This window comes from Setaria italica, chromosome II (assembly GCF_000263155.2).
Source record: "Setaria italica strain Yugu1 chromosome II, Setaria_italica_v2.0, whole genome shotgun sequence".
NCBI classification, from domain to species: domain Eukaryota; kingdom Viridiplantae; phylum Streptophyta; class Magnoliopsida; order Poales; family Poaceae; genus Setaria; species Setaria italica.
The window spans coordinates 9,307,025-9,333,425 of NC_028451.1; the positions used below are offsets into that span (position 1 = coordinate 9,307,025).

Below are 26,401 nucleotides of genomic sequence, written 5' to 3' on the forward strand. Positions count from 1 at the left end.
TGTTGGATGGTCTTAAAGTTATATAAACACTATAGAAAGTTTTGGAAGTTAAACGAACAGTATTTTTTGAACGGAGGGAGTAGTTGACAACTAATCAAACAGTAAAATTAAAGTTGTCGCTAGTTCTGGTAAAAATGTTAGTATATCATTTCCTTAACAATACCTTATTCGTTGACTGTATGCCCCAGTTGCACCCGTGTCAACGATTCCATGAAAAAAGTTTAGTATTCATCAATTTACGAAAACGGGGAGAAAAATGTGACTAATGTAGGGGGCGTGCACAAAGTACCTCCTCTCCAAAAGAAAATTAAAGAAAAGGTAAACTGAGGTTCCAACAAAGGGAGACAGCTAACAAACAACTGGCAAAGCATGTGACCAAAGTAGGGGACTCCCGCAAACCTGGATCTGGTCACACATATTGTATTGGTGCTAGTACCATCACATGAATTAAATCGTAAAATCATATGAATATCCTATATTCCTCATGAAATTACCCACTTGACAACTCTTAGATTACACCCCGTCGTAGCTGCCCCGTGTTTCCTACCATAGGAGATTGACATGGCTTTCTAGAATATTAATAATATTAACAACAACGTAGCCTTTCAGTCAAGTTAAGGTAAGCTAAAATTGAAACCCCACAAAAACCACAAATCAGCGTTCGAGTACATGAATAGCTGTTTTCCAAGCACTCCTATTCAGATAAATCTTTAGGTATATTCCACCCCTTCAAATCTCCTTTTATTGCATCTTCCCATATCAATTTTGGTATTCCTCTACCTCTCTTCACATTACTGTCATGCCTTAGGATTCCACTACGTACCGGTACCTCCGAAGGCCTTCATTGGACATGTCCAAACTATCTCAGCCGGTGTTGGATAAGCTTTTCTTCAATTGGTGCTACCCCTAACCTATCACGTATATCCTTATTCCGGACTTGATCCCTTCTCGTATGACCACAAATACAATGCAACATACGCATTTTTGCAACACTTATCTGCTGGACATGTCATCTTTTTTAGGCCAATATTCTGCACCATACAGCATTACAGGTCTACTCGCTATCCTTAAAACTTGCCTTTTAACTTTAATGGTACCTTCTTGTCTTATAAAATTCTTGATGCTTGGCGCCACTCCATCCACCCCGCTTTGATTCTATAACTAACATCCTCATCAATAACCCCATCTCATTGTAGCATTGATCCTAAATATTGAAATGTATCCTTCCTGGGTACTAATTGGCTTTCCAAACTGACATCTCCCTCCTCATGTGTAGTAGTGTCAAAGTCACATCTCATATATTCAGTTTTAGTTCTACTGAGTCTAAAATCTTTTGACTCTAGGGTCTCCTACCACAACTCTAGTTTCCTATTTACTCCTGCTCGACTTTCATCAACTAGCACTGCATCATCCGCGAAGAGCATACACGAAGGGATATCCCCTTGACTGTCCCTTGTTACCTCATCCATCACCAAGGTAAATAGATAAGGGCTCAAAGCAGACTCTTGATGCAGTCCTATTCTAATCGAAAAGTCATCTGTGTCGCCATCACTTGTTCGACTCAAGTTACAGCATTGTTGTATGTGTCCTTGGTAAGTCCAATGTACTTTGTTAGTACTTTATGTTTGTTCAAAGCTCACCAAATAACATTGCTTGGTATTTTATCATACGCCTTCTTCAAGTCAATGAAAACCATATGTGTAGGTCCTTCTTCTTCTCCCTATACCGCTCCATAACTTGTCTTATTAAGAAAATAGTTTCCATGGTTGACCTACTAGGCATGAAACCAAATTGGTTCATAGAGACCCGTGTTATCCTTCTCAAACGATGTTTGATAACTCTCTCTCATAGCTTTATAGTATGGCTCTTCAATTTTATTCCTCGGTAATTAGTACAACTTTGAATATCTCCCTTATTCTTGTATATTGGTACCAATATACTTTTCCTTCACTCTTCCAGCATCTTGTTCAACTGAAAAATATGGTTGAACAACTTGGTTAGCCATACTATGGCTATATCTCCGAGGTATCTCCACACCTTAATCGGGATACCATCCGGGCCCATCGCCTTACCACTTTTCATCCTTTCCAACACCTCTCTAACCTCAGATTCTTGGATCTTCCGCACAAAGTGCTTATTCGTGTCATCAAAAGAGTCATCCAACTGCAAGGTTGTGTTCTCATTCTCACCATTGAACAATTTGTCAAAATACTCTTGCCATCTATGTTTGGAATACTAATGAGATAATTCGAGTTTTTGTGTTATATAAAACTTGGCTACCACGCACATGCACATTCATCCTGTTTGATTGTTGAGTCTAGTCATTTTCTGGGTACCTCCAGTGCCTCACTGGCATGATTATTGAACAGTCCAGCCACACCGCCTGCAGGCAAAGCCAGGAAGACAGCATTGACGTCGGTTGGATGGAAGCTGACCGGCTTGATTCGGCGGTGACGCTAGGCGGCGTTTGGCTTCTGCCCTGGCAACTCCCCGATGCTAACTCGGTGCGCCAGCATGCACACGCCGCCCGCCGTCGTCTCCGAGTCCCACGCCTCGACCGTCGACTCGTCGGCCAGCATGATACCGGAGCCACCTGCCGCCATGGTGTTCCCCTATGCGCCGCTTCACCCCGGCGCTCCTCAGCCAGCCCCAGGCGTCGCCGCCTAGGATCTCCAACCCTGCCCTGAGCTTAGACACTGCTGCGGCCTAAAGCGCGGTTCGGCCGGGTCGGGGGACAGCCGGGTCCGGGGCAGAGCCGGGTGGAGGAAGGGGGCGCCGCAGCCCCCCGCGTCAGATCTGGATCCCGCAGGAAGCGGGCGGGACAGCGGCGATGGAGAGCAAGGTGCGGGGGAGGGGGCGGCGAAGGCAAGCGGAGAGGGAGAAGGGGAGGAGAGGTGGCGGTGGAAAGCTACAACAGGGAGAGAGAGGGCGGAGGCGGAGAGGAGGAGAGATGCAGAGAGGGGGCGTGGGGGAGGACAATAAGGGAGTTAGGGTTGGGGCTGCGGTAGGGGTTTTTTGAAAAAGTGCCTTGTGGGGGGTATTCATAAAAATGGCAGCATTATTGAATTTTCCCTTCTTCACGTCGAATTAAATTTTAACATGAGGGTCTATCTGGAAAATATACGAACGTGGTTCCTGTACGTTCCCGATGTGCTGGACTTAGAAAATCGGAGGGTGTTTTTGAAAAATAACCATGTCTAGCTGCTCCTTGGCATGCGCCCATTTTTCTCCGTGGAATGCGGGGAGGAGGGCATACGGCAGGACCTTTTAATCAACTGATTCAACGAGCTATCTCTCTCTCAGCACAACCACCCACCTTCACGGCTTCAGTGCACTGCTCCAGCTTGAGGAAGCAAAGTGATAAGTGCAACGAACCGAAAAGCTTCAGTGCACTGCTCCAGCTTGAGGAAGCAAAGTGATAAGTGCAACGAACCGAAAAGCGACTGTAATTCATTCAGAGGATTGAAGAGGCAATGTATATGCAATGTTTTAAATAGCAGGCGGGTTTAGCGGGAGCCTTCTAAAATAGCTAATAGCGGAGCTAAATGAGATTATAGCGGCTAAGTTGTACATGAACATAAATAGCGGTACCATACTCAAATAGCTATAGCGGACCATAGCGGCATTTAAAACTTTCTGGGGTCCAAAAAAACAGGCAGGAAACAGGGTAATCCACATGGCAGAATTGACGCACTTGTTGGTGCCTCTAGTCTAGGTTTCATCATGCCCACGGCAAGCGAAGGCCTTGACAAAATTTAATTAGATTTTCCTCCCACTTGGCGCGTCGACTTTGGAATTTGGATGCAGGGAGGAGGCCTTGTGAAATTGCCTGCAGAATTCAGATCACTGGGAGTAAGCGGAACAGTTCCAGATTTAATCACTTCTTCTCTGATGGAGAATCTAAAGCTTACCACTTGTGATCGCAACCATTTGCTCCAAAAGCTGTCACAGCATGGTCCACGTTAGCAGGCTAATTGTGCAGGCCCCGTATGGGCCTAGCCCCTTGGCTGCGCTGGCCCATTGGTCGTGCGCCATCTGTCGGTAATCTAGATGATTATGTGCCTATATACTGCTTTGCACCCCGGAATCAATTTATTATTCCTAACCATACTTGCTTACATGGTATCACGAGTTAGGGTTCCGATCCTACACCCTTCTGCTGCCCTAGCGTGCCTCCCTGGCTACGCCCTCCCCAACACGCCCCTTCCGGCTGTGCCCTCCCCGTTCCAGCCACGACCGAAACACCTCCCCTGTCTCCTACGGCTGCCGACGCTACTGCTGCCACTGCCAAGAACATGCAGCAGTCAGCCGACGATGCTGAGCACGAGAAGCGTGACAAGGCCAAGACCAGGCGCGATGCTGCGCTCGCCCGCGCGGTCCAGACCAAGCAGGACGCCACACTTGCCGCCCAGGAGCGCGATGCGGCCGCCCATCCCGCACGCGCTGCGCACGAGCTTGCGGCTCGTGAGTTCGCCGTCGCTGCCGACGATGACCCCGACGCCATCCACGACAGCGACCCCGACAACAACGCCCACTCCTAACTCTCCGATCACGCCGGCTGTGGCAGCGGCAACCTCAACCATGCCATGCTCCTGCATGAAGCCACTGCCATCGTCAACCTGCACGCCCAGGCTGTCGGCATCCAGAACATCAGGAGCCTCGTCCACGTCGTCCTCGACCTTGCCGCCGGGAACTTTACCCGCTGGTGTGATCAGATTCTCCTCCTCGTCAGCAAGTACTCGCTGGAAGGACACCTCCTCAATGACACCCGGCATCGCACTTCCCAGATTGAGCACACATGGACTGCGTTGTCAAGTCCTGGATCTCCGACACCATCTCTGCCGATCTTGCTGAGACGGTGATGGAGTGTGGCACCTCTGCCCGCACCATCTGGCTCACCCTCGAGAATCAATTCCTCAGGAATCGCGAGACGCACGCCTTCCACCTCGACGCCCAATTCAGGAACTTCGTTCAAGGTGACCTTTCCATCTCCGACTACTGCAAGCACTTCAAGAACATGGCGGATGCTCTCGCCGATCTTGGCGAACCCCTCACCAATCACACCCTGGTGCTCAATGTCCTGCGCGGCCTCAGCAATCGCTTCTCTGACGTCGGTGATGGGATACGAGGTAGGCTACACTAGCGCAAATCAAAATTTCTACCGCGTAAACTAGGAAGAACTGCCGTATAAGGATCACGGGATTACCACTCGACGCACTACTGGTGCGGAAGATGTAGATTTGCGTCGATGCAGCGAAGACAATCAACGTAGTCGTACGTAGTCGATCAACGTAGTCGTACGTAGTCGATCACGTCAACGTCCAGCAGCTCCTCAGCAGCTCGTCCACGTGCAGCAAGATCGCCCTCGTGCCGCGGCTCGTCGTCGGCTCGCTGTGGCTCGTCGGCGGCTCGTTGTGGCTCGTCGGCGGCTCGTCCGAGTGCTGCAGGCGCAACACCTCCAAGGTATCCACACGTGCAGGGAGGAAGCGTCGCAAGCCGGATTGCTAGATCCGCGAGTTGCAACAGGCGAGGGCGTGGGAGGCGCGGTAGATGTGTTTCGCCAAAAGGTGTAAACCCTAGGGCGCCCCCACCCCTCTATTTATAGAGGTTCCTAACGGGCCTCTAGGTCCGAGGCCCATTAGTACTTCTAAACCTAATCCAACTCGGATCACATCCGAATTGGGCTTCCAACCCCTTAAGTGTGTGATCCTATGGGTTCGGATACGTACAGACATGGCCCGAGTACTCCTACTCGGCCCAATAGTTGGTAGCGGCCTCTAGCAAGACGTGCCAACTCCTATACGCACACGAAGATCATATCAGACGAACCATCACAACATAATATACATGCTATTCCCTTTGCCTCACGATATTTGGTCTAGCTTCAAGCCGACCGCTCTTTCTCGATCCTGTGATTCGGAATCCCTTTGTAGGTTAACTCTTAACCGTACGTAGCATGGCCATGTATTTTCGGATCCGATCACTCGAGGGGCCCAGAGATATCACTCTTAATCAGAGAGGGGCAAATCCCATCTTGATTGACCATGTCTCATAGCATGCTTCTTGACAAACCTGAAAGCTACCTTTATAACTACCATGTTACAGCGTAGCGTTTGATAGCCGCTAAGTAAGTCGATCCACATCTTGAATACATGCGACAATCTCAGGTCTAAGGACAAAGCGTATATGTTGTTTAAAGAGAGAACTACTTCTCGTGTTGGGTCAGTCCTAGCACATGTCTCCACATGTGTCCACATTATTAGTTCAACATCTCCATGTCCATGACTTGTGAAGCATAGTCATCAACTAATACATGTGCTAGTCTAATATTCATGTGTGTCCTCACATGAACTTCGACTAGGGACAACTTTAGAATAACCATACAAGTAAAGAGTTTCACATACAATTCACATAATTGCAAATCAATTCAAGTAGCCTTTAATGGATATTCAATGAACACAATATACAAATCATGGATACAAATGGAATATCATCATCTCTATGATTGCCTCTAGGGCATACCTCCAACAGTCGGCCGCCACCTGCGCATCGGTCATCCCTTCCCCAAGTTCCTGGATGTCCGCGCCATGCTGCTTCTGGAGGAACTGACGATGGTGCACCGGGCGTCGACACCCTCGACCGCCCTCCTCGCCTCCACTGGGAAGTCCACGCTCGGCGAGGCGTCATCCTCCTCCTCCAGTCAAACGCCCGCGTAGGCGCCCCAGCGCTTCGGAGGCTCAAGCGGCGCGTCGCCCAAGTCCGCCTCAAAGAGCTACCGCAGTAAGCGGGGCGGCAAGGGTGGCCAGAGCGGCGGCGTGGCTCCGGCCACAAGCGGAGGCCCACCCAGCGGTGCTAGCAGGTCTAGCAACCCCAACACAGGGGGCGCCAGTGGGCCATGGCCCTCCCTCTAGAATCCGTGGACCGGGGCCATTCATATGTGGCCCGGTCCGCGGGCGCTGGCCCTTTCTCCGTAGCAGTAGCAGGTGCTGCTAGCCTAGCATCAGGCTCTGCTGGCCTAGCAAGCATAGCAGCAGGCGGCCTACGCTAACCCTGTGGTGTTCGCCCAACACCAGGCACTGGTGGCCCACCAGCAAGCCATGCAGGCTCAAGCCACGCATGCTAGCGCCATACAGGCACTAGGTGGGACGCCCGGCCAATGGTCGGCCTCATCCCCGGCCCTCTACAACCCAATGACGGGGTTGCCCTCCTGGGATAAGCAGTCTCTTGTGTCCGCATTCAGCACAATGTCCCTATCCCAGCCGCAAAACAATGAATGGTACCTCGACACAGGTGCGACCTCCCATATGACATCCGATGCCGGTACCCTTTCCCACACTTCCGCTTCTTATTTTATAGCTCTTTCATCTATCATCATTGGTAATGCACTGGTAGAGAACTCACCTTCCATCCAATATTTTTTTTGTCCCGGTTGTCTTTGGACCTAGGACTAAAGGGTTTTTAGTCCCGAGTCAAAAATGAACCACCGACGGCCATTGACGGGGAGCTTTAGTCCTGGTTGTAATGGCTACTAGGCTGAAAAAAATCTGGCGGGAGGTTTTGTCCCGGTTGGAATTACCAACCGGGACTAGGGGGGCCTTTAGTCCCAGTTGGTGTTTCCAACCGGGACTAAAGCGCTCTCTCTCCACCGGTGGCAGACAGCGCTCCCTTATCTTTTGCTAGCGCAAGCCTCCTCTCCCTTAATTTCTCCTTGCGCAGGCCTCTTTCTCATCTTCCTATCTTCTCTCCTCTTCCTCTCCCTTTCTTCCAGGTGGAGCAGTGGGCGAGCGGCGGCGCGGTACAGGCGAGTGGTGGGCGAGCTGTGGCGGGCGAGCGGCAGGCTAGCGTGGGCGGCGAGCGGCGGCGTGGCGCGGGCGGCGAGCGGCGGCGTGGTGCGGGTGGCGAGCGACGGCGTGGCGCGAGCGGGTGTGGGCGGGTGAGCGACGGCCGCCGCGAGCAGGCATGGGCGAGCGCGAGCGGCGCGCGGCCTCTTTTTTATTTTTTTGAACCCTTAAACCAACCAGGACTAAAAGAGGGTTTTCCACCAGTGATGGTGCGTTACTTCATGTTACCACCACTGGAACCACTAATCTGTTTGGTTCTTTACACCTTCAAAATGTTCTTGTGTCTCCACAATTCATTAAGAACCTCATATCCGTGCGCCAGTTGACCACCGATAACAATTCTATTGAGTTTGACCCCTCTGGTTGTTCTGTGAAGGATCTGCTGTCTCAGAACGTGATCGTCAGGTGCAATAGCTCCGGGCCCCTGTACCCATTGCGTCTCCCAGCCACCCACGCCTTCATCGCCAGCCATGCGCCCTCCCTTTGGCATCGTCGCCTCAGTCATCTGGTCACGAGGCTCTTTCTAAGCTTGCATCAGTCATTCCCTTTTGTAATAAAGATGCTAGTTCATCCTTATGCCACACTTGTCAACTCAGTTGTCATGTTCGTTTACCTTTTCGTGTGTCAACATCTCGTGCTGTTAGCAATTTTGATCTTATTCATTGTGACCTATGGACATCTCTTGTTATAAGTGTTTCGGGTTACAAATATTATTTGGTCATTCTCAATGATTGCTCACACTACTTGTGGACCTTTCCTCTACGGTTAAAATCTGACACGTTCTTAATTCTTGCTCACTTCTTTGCTTATTTGAAGATCTAGTTCGGCGCCACCATCAAGGCAGTCCAATGTGACAACAGACGCGAGTTCGACAACTCCAGCGCCTGCACATTCTTCCTCACCCATGTCATCCATGTTCGCATGTCATGCCCCTACACCTCTAGCCAGAATGGTAAAGCTGAGCGCATCATTCACACCACCAACTCATCATTCGCACCACCAACAATGATGTTCGCTCGCTGTTGTTTCAGGCTAGCATTCCGCCTTCTTTCTGGGTTGAGGCGCTCCACAATGCGACACTTCCCCTCAATGTTCTACCAACCAAGACACTAAGATTCTCTACTCCGCACTTTGCGCTATATCGGTCAGCCCTATCGTATGAGCACCTTCGTGTCTTCGGTTGCACATGTTATCCCAACCTGTCCGTCATAGCTAGCCACAAACTCGCTCCTCGCTCCACTAAGTGCATCTTCCTTAGCTACTCAGCTCATCACAAAGGCTATCGGTGTCTTGATCCTCTATCTAATAGGGTCATCATCTCTAGGCACGTCGTCTTTGATGAATCTACCTTTCCCTTTGCCGAGCAGTCGCCCCCAGTCACCCCCACGGATTTTGCGTTCCCAAATGATGACACTAACTTGGTGCCGCCACCTATAGGCCCACCATCTTCTTTGCCTACAGGTACTCCAGGCGTGCTGTCACCCCTGGATCCTATGGGGTCCAGGCCTCCCCACGTGCTCACGCCCGCACAGCCATGTGCGGTACTCCCCACGTGGCCACACACGGCCCCTTCGTCGACACCCATGGGCGCGACACCTGGGGTCTCTGCCACACTGCCCAGGGCCTCCGCCACGGCACCTCCCTCTGCAGCATGGCACGCCGACACCGCTGTCACCACCCCAGCCTGCGGCTCGAGCCCCGGGGGCCCTTGCTGTCGGCCCTCCTAGCACCCCTGCGATGGGCCGCTTCAGCCAGTTCTTCACTCGCCGTCCTGCGCCCGCGCTGAACACCTCCGGTGCCCACCTGTTAGCTCTTGGCCGCACGCCATCTCTAGCAGCATGGCCTACTGGGGACCACGTCACCACCTTGTCCGATGCAAGCACGCTGGTCACACCGGTCTCTCACGGTCCCTCTAGCCGGGCCACCCCCCGTTGCTTCCCTGCCATGGGGTGTCGTGGCCATCTCGCCGGTGGCCAACCAGCACCCGATGACCATGCATGCCAAGCGTGGCATTCGGCTTCCAGCCCTGTTCCACATGGCCTCTCTCTCAATAGTTCCGAAGACCTTCCGCAGCGCCCTTGCTGATCCACATTGGCAGGCTGCTATGGAAGGTGAACATGCTACTCTCCTAAAGAATCACACATGAGGGATTTAGTTCCACTTCCCCCTGGCGCCAATGTTGTCTCTGGGAAGTGGATCTTCAAGCACAAGTTTCATGCAGATGGTTCTCCTGAGAGGTACAAGGCTCGCTGGTCCTTCACAGGTTCACACAGTGTCCTGGCATTGAATTCGATGAGACGTTCAACCCAGTTGTGAACCCCGCCACCGTTCGCAATGTTCTGTCCTTGGCAATTTCTCACGGTGGGCTGATCCATCAGCTCAACATGAAGAACGCCTTCCTCCATGGCACACTTTCTAAGATAGTCTACTATGCATAGCCATCTGGTTTTGAGGATCCTGCTCAACCTTAGCATGTCTGCAGACTCAACCAGTCACTCTATGGGCTGAAATAAGCCCCTCGCGCCTGGTTCAGTCGCTTTACCGCACACTTTCTCTCCCTCCGTTTTGTGGAGGCCAAGTCCATCATGCCGATGTTCGTCTATCATCGTGGCTCCGAGACAGCTTACTTGCTCCTCTACATCGACGACATCGTGCTCACAACATCCTCCTTCTCCCTACTCCAGCGCGTCATTCAGGCCCTCCAGTAGGAGTTCTCGATGAAGGACCTTGGCAACCTTCAGCGCAGAGGATGTGGTCTTTTTCTGTCTCAGCATCAGTATATGCTTGACATTCTGGATCAGGCTGGCATGGCAGATTGCAAGCCCTGCTCCACTCCGGTTGACACCAGCCCGAAGGTCTCCGCAGCTTCTGGCGCCCCTGTTCAGAATTCTTCTAACTTTTGTAGCTTGGCCGGGGCACTTCAGTACTTGACCTTTACTTGGCCAGATATTGCATATGCAATTCAGTAGGTCTGCCTTCACATGCATGATCCCCAGGAGCCACATCTTGCTGCTCTCAAGCGTATCCTGCGCTATGTCAGTGGCACACTTCATATGGGACTTCAGCTCCAACTGTCTTCCTCAAATGAACTGGTGACTTACTCTGATGCTGACTGGACAAGCTGTATTGACACATGCAAATCCACATCGGGTTATGCGGTGTTTCTTGGCGACAACCTTGTGTTCTGGTCTTCGAAGAGTCAGATGACCGTGTCTCGCTCCAGTGCTAAAACCAAGTATCGCGCCATAACCAAATGTTGTTGCCAAGGCATCCTGGCTTCGCCAGCTCCTGCTTGAGCTCCATAACCCGCTACGCCGTGCCACATTGGTCTACTACGACAACATCAACGCGGTCTACATGTCCTCCAACCCCATCCAGCATCAGCGCACCAATAACATTGAGATTGATCTCCACTCTGTTCGGGAGTAGGTTGCCCTAGGTGATGTTCGCGTGCTTCATGTCCCCACCACCTCACAATTTGCCGACATCTTCACCAAGGGGCTTCCTTCATCAGTCTTCACGGAGTTCAGATCCAGCCTTAATGTCCGTGGTGCCGACGATCAGACTGCGGAGACGTGTTAGCAGGTTAATTATGCAGCCCCGTATGGACCTAGCCCCTTGGCTGCGCCGGCCCATTGGTGTGCGTCATCTGTAGGTAATCTAGATGATTATGTGCTAGGCAAGGATCTCCGTCGGTTGGTTCTGTTTCTATAAGCCAAACCCTAGAACTATCCTTGCTTATATATGTTTATGTGCTTTGCACCCCATAATCAATCTATTATTCCTAGCCATACTTAGCTTACAGTCCAAGCTGCACATGAGAAGAAGTACCACTGCAGGTAGTTGAGGAGCACCCAGCACTGTGGTACTCTTGGGTAGTTGAACATGAAGTGATGCTTCTGGGTTCCAGCATATATGAGTACCATCATTTATGGGCCAGAGTAGAGCAACTGCCTTCAGGAATCTAACATGTCAACTGAACTACTGGGCACATGGAGAGTTTGTTCCGGAGAATTGTACAGGCTTGAACGATCAATGTTCCTCATGAACAAACTGGATCAACCTCACCAAAATAGGATATGCGCAACAGCTGCAGCATCAGGTACTCAATTCTGTCAAAATCGCTACAACCTTCCTTGTACGAAAAGCATATCAAAGGGAAATCAAATTGCATGCGTTTTGTGTCCTAAGAGACTAATGATGCAGTTCTGCAGGCTGCAGAAAACGAGGACCCAATGCTTGCTCGTCGTAAAGAAGACTATATGTAAAGTTCATATGGTATTCTTTTGGAGTATATGTAAAGAGGACCCAATGCTTGCTTTGCAGAAAACGAGGACCCAATAATACTAGAGTATCCGATGTAATAAGTAGTATCAGAAAGTACACGCCTTCTTTTTGCAGGGAAAAGGTACATGCTTTGAAATGCATAGCACATTCAGGACTCACAAAGGAACTGCTTTTTTCTAGACGGACTTGTTAATGTTAATGTGAATCCCATAATACTCTGTTGTGAAGCGAAACAAGTAATTTAGTAATGTCAGACTGCCATCATTGATGATTAAAGTGACAAAGGAGCAAAATGAAAAGTCTGGAGAGTCAGAAAGACAGGAAAGAGGATGATCCAATATGGATGGCTTCCTCTCTACAGACAAAAAAGCTGTGATACTAAAGCACTCAAATCTTCTGGAATCAGAACAACAAAGAAAACAATGTGTTATGGTTGATGTTTCGAAGTATGGTCATAAAAAGTTGTAAAGGCAGGGGAGCCTACCTACAACATGAAGAGAAACATTAGACCAAACTTTTACTCATAAAATAGTGAACAAGTAAATTTTTACTACAGAAAGTGGTAGTCATCACTCGGTAAACTATTTTCCTTAGAGAATTCAATGTAAACTTTTGTTTTTGGATGGAGAAGCAGGACTGCCAACTATTTTCAGAGAAGCTCAAGCTCGTAAAATACTCTCTATTTTCTTATTTGATACTCCCTCCGTTCCGAATTGTAGGTTGTTTTAGCTTTTCTAGGTTCATAGATATTATTATGCATTTAAACATACACTATATCTAGGTGCATATAAAAAAGTATGCATCTAGAAAAGTCAAAACGACATTGTAACGGAAGGAGTATCTACTATCAACCGTTAAACGGAAGGAGTATCTACTATCAACCTTTAACGGTTTTAACTACTTCTTTCTATAACTATATTATTTAAAGACAAATATAGCTGTATAATTCTCATATAATTAATTTTGAGAGTTTCAAACATATCAATGGTTAAACGTTAGAAAGTTTGACACGCAGATTCTAGTATGGAGTGATCAAGGCCCAACCACGGACAGCTTCACTTACGGTGTACAGCTAACAGCACCAACCTGAAACCAATATGAAACACGAATGAAACTGACAAAAGAATTGTACTGTACATGCTATGCAAGTTCAAAAACAACAGAAAGACAGAATTCCATTTGATGACATGGTAACTTGTGTTAGCACCTTCCGTACTAAAGTTTAATCATCAGTCAACTCTCCAAACGATGCTATTTAAGCATTTTCTTTCATTTTTTTATTGATCTGACAACATGAAAGTTAGTGGAATGTAAACAAGTTTGATAGTGCAGAATTATGTACCATAGCATGCTAGATGTTAAAAGGAGTATTGCCAGGATGATGTCCGACTAGTAAGTTCATAATTATCATATCTGACGTGAAATAATAGATTGATTAGGTCATACAATGGGTACAACAATATATAGGCAGCCCCTAAGAGAGGTTTATCGAAACAGAACCAATCTTAGGGGTATCCTAGCCTAATACTAATCAGGGGGCCACGGCAGTAGCCAGCCCTAGCCTGGCGCAGACGCCAAGGGCTCTACACGCACACAACACATACACATGTCTAACACGCCCCCGCAGTCTGATCGTCAGTAACTTGAACGTTCAAACTGGACCTGAACTCCATGAACACCGAAGAAGGCAAGGCTTTGGTGAAGATGTCGGCGTACTGAGAGCTTGTCGGAACATGAAGAACACGGACATCTCCGGTGGCAACGCACTCATGAACAATGTGTAGATTAATCTCCACATGTTTGGTGCGCTGATGCTAAACGGGGTTCGAAGACATGTAGACAGTGCTAATGTTATCACAATAAACCAAGGTGGTGCGGCACAAAGGAACATGCAGCTCAACAAAAAGTTGGCGCAACCAAGAAACCTCGACAACGACATTGGCAACCACCTGATACTCAGCCTCGACACTCGAGCGAGAGACTGCATTCTGACGCTTGGAAGACCAGGAGATCAGATTATCACCCAAAAATACGACATAGCCAGAAGTGGATTTGCGGGTGTCTGGGCAGCCAGCCCAATCAGCGTCAGAATAAACAAGCAGATCAGACTGAGTAGATGGTTGCAGTAGCAAGCTCAGGTTAAGAGTTCCACGTACATACCGAAGAATGCCGAAGAATGCGCTTCAAAGCAACAAGATGCGGCTCTTGCAGGTCATGCATATGGAGGCAGACCTACTGAACAGCATAGGCAATATCTGGGCTTGTAAAGGTGAGGTACTTAAAGCACCAGCAAGACTCCAAAAATCAGTGCCATTGACAAGAGGACCACCTTTGGCAGCAGACAGCTTCAGATTAGTATCAACTGGTGTGGAACAAGGCTTGCAATAGGTTATACCAGCACGGTCCAAAATCTCTAGCATAAACTACCGCTGGGACAACAAAAGGCCATCACCAGAGCGTTGCACATGTATACACAGAAAATGATGAAGCTCACCAAGATCCTTCATGGAGAATTCCCGCTGCAAGGCATCAATAGTGTGGCGAAGTAGAGGTGTTGAGGATGCTGTGAGAACTATGTCATCCACATAAAGGAGGAGATAGACAGTGTTGTCGCCACGATGATACACAAACAGAGAAGTGTCAGTCTTTGCCTCCACAAAACCAAGCTGCAACAAGTGGGTGGCGAAACAGCTATACCAAGTGCGGGGTGCCTGCTTAAGTCCATAAACAGATCGATTAAGCTGACACACATGATCAGGGCGAGTAGGATCCTCAAAGCCAGCAGGCTGAGCACAATAAACTATCTCTGACAGTGTCCCATGAAGAAAGGCATTCTTCACATCCAACTGATGAATCGTCTAGCTACGAGAGAGAGAGCCAAGGAGAGCACTGTGCGGACGGCAGTGGGCTTCACAACAGGACTGAAAGTCTTATAAAAGTCCATCCCTAGGCGCTGGGTAAACCCTCGCAGCACCCAATGTGCCTTGTAGCGCTCTAGAGAACCATCTGCCTTGAACTTGTGCTTAAAGACCCATTGGCCGGTCACAACATTGGCCCGAGTAGGACGGGAATGAGATCCCACATATTGTTTGCCAGGAGCACATCAAATTCCTCTTGCATAGCCCAGCGCCAATTTGGATCAGCGAGGCTGCTCCAGTAGGTGTGAGACAGTGGCGACAGCGGGGTGGAACAGCGCTGGCACACGAAAACCCAGCTTCCCGCGTGTGGTCATGACATGCTAATTTGTCACAAGACGCATGGGAAGAGCACCGCGAGGAAGGGGAGCAAGAGTAGGAGCCTACGAGCCTCGGGGCGACGTCCGGATCGGAGCATGGATGGGCCGGTGGGAGTAGACCTAGAGAGGCCGGCCGGAGTCAACGGGGTGCCCCTGCTGAGCAGCAATGCCGACAGGGGCAGAGGAGCTGCCAGCAGTGCCACTGGAGGGGCCAGCTAGGGCTGAAGGCATGTGTCCCGCAGCAGCAGGTGGCATGTTAGGGACTGGCGAGCCAGCAGTGTTGGTGAGGGCACCGTCAGGGCAGCCGGTGCTGACACCGAGCGACTATAGGGCAGAAGCCACACGTGGCTGTGCGGGGGCGCTGGGCGAAGGCACAACCGCACATGGCAATGCAGGCGCACTTGGGGGTGAACCTTCAGATGACAAAAGAAGTGCTAGACCGATAGGTGCTGGCACCACATTAGTAGGCTCCAATAAGAACTCAAACTCCTCAGTAGCAGGTAGTGATTGCTGCTGGGAAAAAGGGAAACAGAGTCTCGTCGAACACCACATGCCAAGAGATGATGACCCGGTTGGAGGAGAGATCAAGATAGTGGTAACCTTTATGATGAGCAGAATAGCCAAGGAAAACGCACAAGGTGGAACGAGGAGCAAGTTTGTGGGCTGCAGTAGCGAAAAGATTAGGATAGCATGCGCAACCGAAAACACGAAGGTGATCATAGAAAGGTCGGGCGCCAAACAAAGCCATGTGTGGCATGGAGGAGCCAAGTGTTTTGGTGGGCAAGATGTTAAGCAGATATGTGGCAGTATGTAGCGACTCAACCCAATTAGAAGGGAACATACTAGCCTAGAACAGGAGAGAGCGAACAACATTGTTGACACTCCGAATCATGCGCTCGACCCGGCCGTTCTGGGATGAGGTGTATGGGCAGGACATGCGCAGGTGGACGTCGTGAGTGAGGAAGAAAGTACGTGTACCAGAGTTGTCAAACTCGCGGCTGTTGTTGCACTGAACAGCTTTCACAGTGGTGCCAAACTGAGTACGCACATAGGAGAAAAAGTTAGTCAAAGTCGCAAACGTGTTGGATTTTAGGCGTAATGGAAACATCCACAAGTAATGAGAGCAGTCATCAAGAATGAGCAAATAGTATTTGTATCCAGAGACACTAAGAACAGGAGACATCCGCAAATCACAGTGTATGAGATAAAAATTGCTAGACGCTCAAGATGCTGATGACTGAAAGGGGAGGCGAGTATGACGCCCTAACTGGCACGCATGACAAATGGGAATGACTTGTTTATTAAAAAAAGGAATTGTAGAAGCGACTTTCCACAAAACTTCATGACCAGGATGACCAAGACAGCGATGCCACACCGATGAGGTGGAGATAGCGGCGAGGGCGTGAGCAGTAGGAAGGCGCAAGGGGTACAACGGTCCAGAGCTATTGCACCTGACGATCAGCCTTCGAGACTCCAAATCCTTCACAGAACAACCAGTGGGATCAAATTCGACAGAACAATTGTTATCAGAGGTGAACTGGTGAACAGAAATCAGATTTTTAATAAGCTTAGGTGAAACTAGAATGTTATTGAGAGATAAAGGACCCGGAAGGTGTGCTGTGCCAGTAGCCGTGACGGGAAGCAAGGAGCCATCACCGACATCAATGGATGAAGGATAAGGATACTGCGAGTAAGATGAATATGAAAGACTACCAGCGTCTGAAGTCATGTGGGAGGTGGCACGTGAGTCGAAATACCAGTCGTTTTCCTGCGGCTGGTTGAGCGTCATGGTGCTGAACGTCGAGGCGAGGGACTGCTGATCCCAAGAGGAAGGCAAGCCCGTCATGGGGTTGTAGAAACCTGGAGGAACCTGAGGCGCCTGCTGCCCCATGTAGGGTGCCTGCTGGACCATTAGCGGCGCCTGGAGGCCGTGCTATTGCGCCTGCTGCTGAGCGGGAAGGCCTGCTACTGTGCCAAAAGAGCCTGTTGAGGAGGCGCGGCGGGCCGAAGGGGAGCGTTGGGCTGCTGTCATGGACCTGGGTACATCTGGATTGTACCCATCCACAGGTTCCAGAAGGAGGGCCAGGGACCATCGGCCTCCTGTGCCGTGCCTAGAGCAGGAGCCTGGGCGTTGGAGTTGTGGCCGGCAGGGGCCTTACCACCGCCGCCCTAGCACGGCTAGCCACTGAGCTTGCCTCGCTTCTGCTTGGAGGAGGAGCTGCTGGAGGACCCGGAGTTCCCTCCCCTGCCACCCCCTTTGCCGCCCCTGGAGTTGTTGCTAGGCCGACCAGCAGATTGGTGGGAGGAACCAGGGGCGCGCAAGGAGGAGGAAAGCCTGAGGCTGGTGCCGATGAGGAGCACCGTAGACGGAGTCGAAGAAGGGTTCGCCATCGTGAGCTCCTCAAGGAGCAAGTCATCGCGAGCCTCTAGGAAGGTGCAGAGAGGGCGGCTGCGCCTAATGTCGCGGCCAACGGCGACGAACTTCTCGTTGAGCCCGCGGATGATATTGAGGATGAAGGTGCAGTTGGAGACCTGCTCGCCAAGATCACCGAGGGCATCTACCATGCCCTTGAAGTGCCTACAGTAATCCGTGATGGACAGATCGCCCTGGATGAAGTTCCGTAACTGGTGTCGAGGTAAAGGGCCCGTGTCTCCTGGTTGCTGAGAAACTGGGTCTCGGTGGCGCCACGCTCGTCGCACTCCATGACGACGTCGACGAGGTCGTTGGCAATGGTGTCGTAGAGCTAAGATCGGACGACGCAATCCATAGGCCCCCAATCTGGAGAGGCCAGAGCAGGCACGTCGTGAAGGACATTATCCTGCAGGGAGTACTTGCCGACGGTGAGGAACTGCTCGCGCCACCATGTGTAGTTGTCGGAGGTGATGTCGAGAATGACGGGGATGAGACTCCGGATATTCTGCACAACAACAGCTTGGGCATGCAAATTCAAGACAGCAGTAGCTTCGTGCAGCAGCATGGCCTGGTGGGTGTTGTTGGGCGCCTGATCGGAGACGGTAGAGGCGTCATCGACGGCGTCCTCCTCCTCAAAGTCGGGCGGGGCGCCCTTGCACTCCTCAGTGATGCGGAGGCGAGCAACAGCAGTGTCACGCTCCTGCGTAGCGGCGGCGGCCTCTTCCTCAGCCTTGACGGCACAGGCGAGGGCGGCAGCACGCGCCTCCTTGCGAGCCGTGCGCTCGTCGGCGGCGCGTTTGGCGGCCTCGACCTCCACAGTGTCGCGCTTGGCGTTGGCAGCGGAGGGCTCGGCAGTGGCAGGGAGCTGGCTATGGGCGCTGCGTGAAGGACGTGCGCGGGGATAGCAGCGGCGGCGGGGGCGCGCTGGTTGGGCACGAAGAGATTGCGCAGAGAGCAGCGCCAGCGGCGGCGCGCTAGGTTGCGGAAGCAAGAACAGGAGAATCCCGGACTCATGATACCATGAGAACAATAAAGATTGCGTGGAATAATAGATTGATTAAGTCATACAATGAGTAGAACAATATATAGGCAGTCCCTGAGAGCCCCTGAGAGAAGTTTATAGAAACAGAGGGTATCCTTGCCTAATACTAATCAGGGGCCAGGCCCTAGCCCTGGCGTACACGCCAAGGGCTCTACACGCACAACACAGACACGTCTAACTATATCCCAGAGTAACATGCTTGTTTGTATGTTTCGTCATTGATTCACTGTTGATTGCTGGATGCACCATGAGATTTAAAAATCAGTGTATCTTGAAACAAACAAATATAACATGTCACAAAGTTGTACCATCCAGAAGCACATCATGCCAGCAAGACAACAAATCCAAACTCAAAATTCAAAGTTTCATACAGTGTTTGCGGGGGCAAACTGGCTAAAGACTTGTAACAAAATTACGAGTAGCTCTGCACTGAACCAATCAGAAGTTATTCATAGCTCTTCACATAACTTCTGTTGAGATTCCTGGAGGTTAAACTAAACAAATTTTTGAAGAGTAGACACTTTAAATATTCACCACAAATAAATCTGCAAATGTACTGAAATGTTGAAAGGAAGACATAGCATCAATTTGATGGTACAAGATGCAACGAGCCCAGTTCATCATCAATAGAGGATAATCCTCAATATTTTTTCCTGTTACTACTTGAAAAGCCTGAAACTGGGCTTCTTTATACATGAATATATAATAAAGAAGACTACTCTATGTGAATGACTTACTGCACTTACTGAAATATCTAAGATGCTATGTAGGATCCTCTTGAAGACCAGCATAAGCTTGGCTCATGTTAATGGCAGCCGCCCTCAGAAATATTATATGAAAACAGTTCAATTTTAGTTCCCAATCTGGTACTTTCTGCAAAAGTGCCTACTACTTTCATTCAAAATGAAAGTGTCTGGCCAACTTAACAACTGCAATCCATTAGAGGTCCCCAGTTTCACAATATTGCAGATTATTGGTGACAGCTGAATCAGCTTTTCCTTCAAATGTCGAGTGCACAGCACACAACCAACCTGGAAATATCATCAGTACTCAAAATATCTAAGACTTGTCCTCTACTGCTCATGGATGTCATTAATCCATCAATTGTTGACCTAATCACAATCTTGTATACGTAAGCTCACAAGCCCTGATTGCCTATTCAAAACAAGGCCTCCCACAGAACCCTGTCTGGAGCTTACTCCTTTACTTGTAAGATGACAAATACTTGAAGAGAAACTTCCTATCACTAGAGTGCACTGCAATAATTTATCCAAGGTGTGTGCTCTGAATGTCGGATGATGGCTATCAAACCATCCAGAGCTTCATATATCTCATTTCTTTTTTGGTGCCTTGTGTCTTTAGCCAGAAACTCATGGACTTCACTTCCTACCTGGATCAAGCTACTACCAGGTGTTTTCTTAACTCCCCAGTCACGCATTGTTTTGCGTGCATCCATCACACTGCCCCACTTTCCCTCTAGGGCACTACAATTGGAAACCAGCACTTGATAACTGGAATTAAATGGTTCTATTTCAACTATCTTTGTACTGACATAATCTGTCAACTCTGCATCACCATGTGCAATGCAAGAACTAAGCAAAGTTACCCAAATGACAGCCCCAGGCTTAAGAGGCATACTTTCAATAAATCGAACTGCCTCTTTTAACTTACCAGCCCGACCAAGTAGATCCACTATGCATCCATAGTGCTCCATTCTTGGCACAATCCCATAGTGCTCAACCATTTGCTTAAAGATGCTCCAACCTTCTTGCAATAAACCTCCATGAGCACAAGCAGCAAGTGCAGCAATAAATACTGTGTCATCCAGTTCGACTCCTTGTCTGCACATTTCATTGTAGATCAACAGAGCTTCTCTAAACCGTCCATTGTAAGCAAAACCAGAAATCATTGTTGTCCATGTAATGATGCATCTCGTTTTCATGTTGTCAAAAATTGACCGAGCTCTTCCTACATCTCCACATTTTGCAAACATGTCTATGAGAGCATTTCCTAGTGCAACAGTTATATGAGTGTTGTATTTACTAATGTAAGAACTGACCCAGTTGCAATATTCAGTACTGCCCAGCTGAGCGCAGGCCGAGACAACACTTACTAATGTAGCTTCATCAGGCATGAATCCTCCCTCAATCATCATCTGCTGAAATGTGCGCAGTGCCTCATCATACCTTGAGTTATGATTGTACGCTGTTATCATCGCATTCCAGGAAACCAAGTTCTTAACTGGCATACGATCAAACAACACTTTGGCTGAATCTATATCCCCGGTCTTTGCATAAGCAGACACCATTGCTGTCCAGGAAACCACATCCTTCCGATCCATCTCATCAAAAAGCGACCGTGCAGCCTCGACATCACCTCTTGTTGCATACCCCGAGATCATCAGGTTCCAAGAAATGGCGTCCCTGATTGGCATCCTGTCAAACACAGAACGTGCTGACACCATGTCCCCAACTCTCGTGAACCCGGCAACAACCGTGTTCCATGATACCACATTCCTCTCTGGCATCGCCTCAAACAGATCCATAGCCCCTGCAGCATCTCCGCTCGCCATGTGCACCCCAACTATGGAGTTCCACGAAACCACGTCTCTCTCAGGCATTCCATCGAACACTTTCCGAACAGCCCCAACCTCCCCCGGATCGCCACACTTGTAGTACAGGTTGAGTAGCGCGTTCTGGACGACCACGTCGGGCCCGAACCCGCATCGCACGATCTGGCCGTGCACGCACCGGCACGGAGGCATCCGCCTCAGGGACTTGCACGCGCGGAGGAGGAAGGTGAAGGTGAACCCGTTGGGGGCCACCCCCGCGGAGCGCATGGCGGTGTAGGCCGCGAGCGCGTCCTCCGGGGAGCAACCACGGCCGCCCCCGCCGCCGCGCCCGGCGAGGCGCTCGATGAGGGTGTTGTGCGCGACGGTGGAGGCGGCGGCACCGGCGGCGCGGAGGATGGCCGCGGCGGTGGCGGCGGCTTGGCGCGGGGACGATGAAGAGGGAGCGGCGGAGAGCGCGGCGGAGACGAGGGCCGGGAGGAGGCGCGGGCTCGCGGCGAGGCCGCGGGCGAGGAGCTGGGCGTGGGTCTGCAGCAGGTGGCGCGGGGACTTGAGGCTCCGCAGGATCCGCAGCAGCTCTTGCTCCATCGGGGAGTGGTGGGAAATGCGAGGAGCGGAGGCGGCTGTTTCCCGCGGCTTTTTGAAAGGTCCACCGGTCGGGTGTTTAAAACTTGCCTGCGCAATCCATTTTCAAGATCTATGCAAAATTCGCTAGAGGACATGTAATGATGTTGATTTCTTAGCAAACGTCGAGTAAAATGTTTGATTGTGTCAATTTGCTAAGTGACATCACGTGGATTACAATAAATGATGAAATGTTGCTATAGTCTTGGTACCATGAGAAACAAAGTCGGACACCACAGTACAAAGAGTTTGGTTATACAGAAAGGAAAGACATGGGTAAGATGCTAGAAATTATTCCACAACACTAAAAATACTTCATTCCTATTAAAACCAAGTCTAAAGAAAAAAAGAATCCGAGATAATAGCGGATATTATTGCACTTATCTTAAACTAATTTGACATCTTACAATCATAACGGATGGAGACATGGAAACGTCTCTTAACATATTTTGTTTATAATAGAGAAATCCAATTTAAAAAATAAGTAAATAGAAAACTAGCAGGATATATAAATTCATTTGCATAAGAATTAAGCATTTAATTTTGCAAAAAATGCATTACGTTTAAATTCAAGAATTCTTACAAATTTCATACGAGCACAACATAATTGAACCATGAACAAAAGTAATAGTTGTATCTGAAAAATAAGCATGAGTATCCTGCTTGATAGTTTACAACAACATTTGCAAAAGCAAATTACACCCATTCCTAAACACAAATCCAGTTATGTTATTTCTGTAATCATTGATCATATATCATTTCTTGGGTATATGCACTCACTGGGCCGGCCCATCGGTCTCCGACTTGGGGCCTTGGGGGAAAGGGCCCCACGCCCAAACTCTCTGTACCCATTCCCCTCGCCCCCATCGCTCCTCGGTCGCACCCCCCGCCGCGCCGCCGCCGTCCGCCGCCCTCACCCCCTCTCGCCCCAGCGCGGAGCCCCCCTACCATGCGACGGCGCCCCGCTCCTCCGCCCGGCTGAGAGGCACGCCTGCTTGCTCCGGTCACCAGGTAAGCTCCGCCCTCTTCATTCCTCGCACCAGACTCACTTCTCCGGCGATTCCCGCAGCCGATTCCAATTTCGGGTGCCCGCAGATCTGTAGGCCTCAGCGATGGCGTCGCCGGGGCCGTCCTCCCCTCTGGCCAGCCGATCCATGCGCCAAAGAACCCCCGCCGCCTCCAACCCCGGCGCGCTGCCCCCGGACGTGCTGTTCGACGTCCTGCTGCGGCTCCCGGCGAAGGAGCTCTGCCGCCTCCGCGCCGTCTGCCGCTCCTGGCGCTCCCTCACCGTCGACCCGCTCTTCACCGGCGCGCACGCGGCGCGGCATCCGGGCCCTTCGCTCCTGGCCAAGTTCCGGGACGACGAGGCGAGCATCCACGTTGTGGATCTGTCCGGCACCGTGGTCAAGCGGATCGCCGGCCCAGACGGGCACGAGCTGCTCTGCACGCGCCTCGACCTGGCCTGCGTGGCTACGAAGGGTAACAGCTGCCGCGTGCTCAATCCGGCGACGGGAGCTGCTTATGCTTTGCCCGAGAGCCCCGCGCTGGAGCATGCGAACTGTGAGAACCTGCGCGACCCGTACACCTTCTTCGCGTCCGGGCGGGTCGCGTCGACGGGAGAGTGCAAAGTGCTCCGTGTGTTCAACCGCACCGAGTTCGATGCATTTGATCAGCAGCAGCTCTTTGAGGTGTTTACCATCAACGGCGGTGCCAGCAATGCACGGTGGAGGGCAAGGGAGAGCCATTATCCCTTTGTCGAAGCGAACAATGCCGCTGTTGCTGGTGGGGTGGTGTACTTCTTGACAGACTGTGCCTATGATCTTATGCTGTTTTTCGGTGTGAACACTGGCATTCACCCGGACTGTATTGCTTCGTTTGACCTTGTGACAGAGGAATGGAGGAGAGATATCCAAGGGCCAATAAGCAGCAGCCTTTCAATGGACAATGCTGATGCTACAGAGGAGTACCGCTCTATTTGGCATAAAATTACTTTAACTGAGCTGAAAGGCTCTCTTGTTCTAGCTTACCACCGTCGCAACCTGTCCTTGGATCTCTGGTTTCTGTCAGACTTTGAGAATGGTCTCTGGTTGAAAGAGTACAGCATCCAAACTGAATCTGCTATCCCTGCTGATGAGTACTTTGTAAAACCATTGTTGGTGTCGGATGGTGGGAGGTTGGTCATCCTTCTAGCATCGACAGGGATTCTGCTTATTTATGATCCAAGAACCAACACATTTGCAGAGGTTGAGATGAGGCGTCTTGATGCAGTTGGTATATACACAGGAAATCTGTTGAGTTTACAATGTGGTGACATGGTGTAGTACTGTAATTTCTTGCTAGTTGCTACCCAATATAGCTTGTGAACAATATGAATCAATTACCACCCCCGCTTCACTTGTTAAAGTGAGGTTTGTATGAAGTTGTTAATGTTGTCCTGGAATCTTGTCTCGTATTGTACCCAGTCCTTCAATGTTGTTGCCAATTCATGGAGGTGCTTACTGTTTCCATTTGCATACTCTCTTTGTCAGTATTGAAGGCATGCTTGTGTGCAAAAATTTGAGCATGCATTTGCCAGTCTGGGCAGTATTGCTGCATGTTTCTTCAAATAGTGGCTTGTCATGTGTGCTGTAGCTGCTCGGTGAGTTTGGGCTGAATTCTTAACTGCCTGTCTGAAGTGCTGACACGTGATTTTTGTATCTGCCTTGTGCTTGAAACAACCTATATGCAGACTCATTCGACCCCACCTTACGTGACCTATATGCACCCTTGTTTGAAGCAAGAATTTTTTTTATTGGGGTATGCTCCATTTTTATGAGTTAATCAGAATTAGCATTCACATTTGATGCCTGTATAGTAGCTCGTTTTTTCTGTACTTTCTGGTTTGTAACCTTTCTGGAACTAATTTTTTGTTATATTAAAAAGAGAGACTGAAAAAACTAGAAGTAGATGTTTTGGATGGAGTAAATATCTTTTGGATTTTGTAGATTAAATCAAGCTCTCTTGTCTTAGTTCAGTTGCCTGCTAGCTGGAACTATCTTGTTAGCATCAGGCGTCCAGGGTTAGTAACATGCATAAATGGATTTATTCTTTTTGATTTAAATATGCACAGCTGGATGATATAATATGATTGCCACGGGACTTCAGGATAGCTTTTTTGCTTTTAGTCATTCTTCACATACCTGAATTCCTTCCCCTGGTACCTGGTGTTTAATTTAGCATTACTCTACGTGTTATGGAAGCTGCAATTTATGCAGCACCATGAAGGATGGGCTAATTTCATTTGCCCATACTCCATTGTGTTTATTTCTAGAGAATTTAGCCTGTATTGTTGGTGTACTATGTGTATTAGGGCCCAATAGGCCCATGTAAGACATCTACATAGCTACCCTCTAGGGTTAGCCCATAATCTATCTATTACCTTATAGTATGGTATCAGCCTAGGTTAGGGTTAGGGTTACCTGTGACTGGCGCCGCCGCCCGCCGCCGCCGTCACCGCCGACCCCGCCGCCGCCGGCCGGCGCCATGGCCGGGGACTCCTTCCCCCCTCCCCTCTCCTCTTTCCCCTCTATCATTCCCTCGTGGGCGCAGGTGGCGGCAACCGACCGGCCCCCTGCGGCCGTAGCTTTGGCGTCTGTCGGGGCGGGCCCTTCCGCCGCCGCCGCCGCCGACGGGGCGGCGGACGGCGCGGATCCGGCAGCCGCCGCCGCCGCCGCCGTTGCGGCTTAAAGCGCGGGCGAGCGCAAAGGCGAGCATGCGAAAGGAGACGCCACAGCCGCAGCCGCAACCTCTGCTCGCCGCGCGGAAGAGCGCGCGGGCGAGCGCGCGGGCGTTCAGGCCGTCGGGGACGCTTCTGCCGCCGCTGCCGCTGTGGCTCTCCGAGCGGGCGATCGCGCGGGCGAGCGCGCGGGCGCGCAGGCCGGCGGGGACGCCGCTGCCGCCGCCGCCGCCGCCGCCGCCGCCGCCGCCGCCCTCTACCAAACGCCTCCTGCCCCTGGTTTTCAACCGGGGGTGGGGGGGACTGCTGCCCCTGTTTTTACAGGGGTGGCAGCTGCTCCAGTGGGAGGAGGGTCTGCTCGCCTACCTTTCCCCGCCCCGCCTCCTCTACCACCTCAGGATGGGAACCTCGCGACAGCCCTCGTCGCTGCCCGGGCTGCCGCTGCCGAGGGACAGGCGCGCCTGCGCGCGGCAGCCCTGGCCTGGGAGCGGGAGCGGGATGCGGCCGACATCTTGGCCCGTCAGATCGCCGAGGCGGAGCAGCTCCTCACGATGTCCCACGACAGCACGGCCACCTCCTCCGGCTCCGGTGCTCCCCGTCCGCCTGTGGTGGCCTGGACCGATCCGGCCGATCCACTTGTCGCACAGCTCCACTACCAGGCCGGGGGTGTCCAGA

At 50.8% G+C, this 26,401-nt stretch overlaps 3 protein-coding genes across 3 annotated transcripts; 2 read left to right on the forward strand and 1 right to left on the reverse strand.

The window, feature by feature from the left end:
* Window positions 1-4,798: 4,798 nt before the first annotated feature.
* On the forward strand, window positions 4,799-6,716 carry LOC105913736. The gene is made up of 2 exons (XM_012843591.1): window positions 4,799-5,129; window positions 6,532-6,716. Exons 1-2 carry the CDS (start codon window positions 4,799-4,801, stop codon window positions 6,714-6,716), a joined length of 516 nt encoding a protein of 171 aa, XP_012699045.1.
* An 11,391-nt stretch (window positions 6,717-18,107) lies between these two features.
* LOC101779128 (pentatricopeptide repeat-containing protein At3g21470) lies at window positions 18,108-21,975 on the reverse strand. The gene is made up of 5 exons (XM_022824264.1): window positions 21,808-21,975; window positions 20,777-21,729; window positions 20,490-20,659; window positions 20,317-20,384; window positions 18,108-18,785 (listed from the first exon to the last, which is right to left on the reverse strand). The coding sequence occupies exons 1-5, from the start codon at window positions 21,973-21,975 to the stop codon at window positions 18,108-18,110; spliced, it is 2,037 nt and encodes a 678-aa protein (XP_022679999.1).
* Window positions 21,976-22,825: 850 nt separating this feature from the next.
* LOC101779533 (F-box/kelch-repeat protein At3g23880) lies at window positions 22,826-24,524 on the forward strand. The gene is made up of 2 exons (XM_004955871.4): window positions 22,826-23,022; window positions 23,107-24,524. The coding sequence occupies exon 2, from the start codon at window positions 23,124-23,126 to the stop codon at window positions 24,330-24,332; it is 1,209 nt and encodes a 402-aa protein (XP_004955928.1). The 5' UTR covers window positions 22,826-23,022; window positions 23,107-23,123; the 3' UTR covers window positions 24,333-24,524.
* Window positions 24,525-26,401: the final 1,877 nt, after the last annotated feature.

Coding starts and splice junctions, on each gene's coding strand:
- LOC105913736 (XM_012843591.1), top strand. CDS start 4,799: ATGGACTGCGTTGTCAAGTCCTGGATCTCCGACACCATCTCTGCCGAT. Junction 5,130..6,531: donor CGTCGGTGATGGGATACGAG/GTAGGCTACACT, acceptor TACCTCCAACAG/TCGGCCGCCACCTGCGCATC.
- LOC101779128 (XM_022824264.1), bottom strand. CDS start 21,975: ATGGAGCAAGAGCTGCTGCGGATCCTGCGGAGCCTCAAGTCCCCGCGC. Junction 21,730..21,807: donor CTTCATCGTCCCCGCGCCAA/GCCGCCGCCACC, acceptor ACCCTCATCGAG/CGCCTCGCCGGGCGCGGCGG. Junction 20,385..20,489: donor GGATCTACTTGGTCGGGCTG/GTAAGTTAAAAG, acceptor ATGGTGATGCAG/AGTTGACAGATTATGTCAGT.
- LOC101779533 (XM_004955871.4), top strand. CDS start 23,124: ATGGCGTCGCCGGGGCCGTCCTCCCCTCTGGCCAGCCGATCCATGCGC.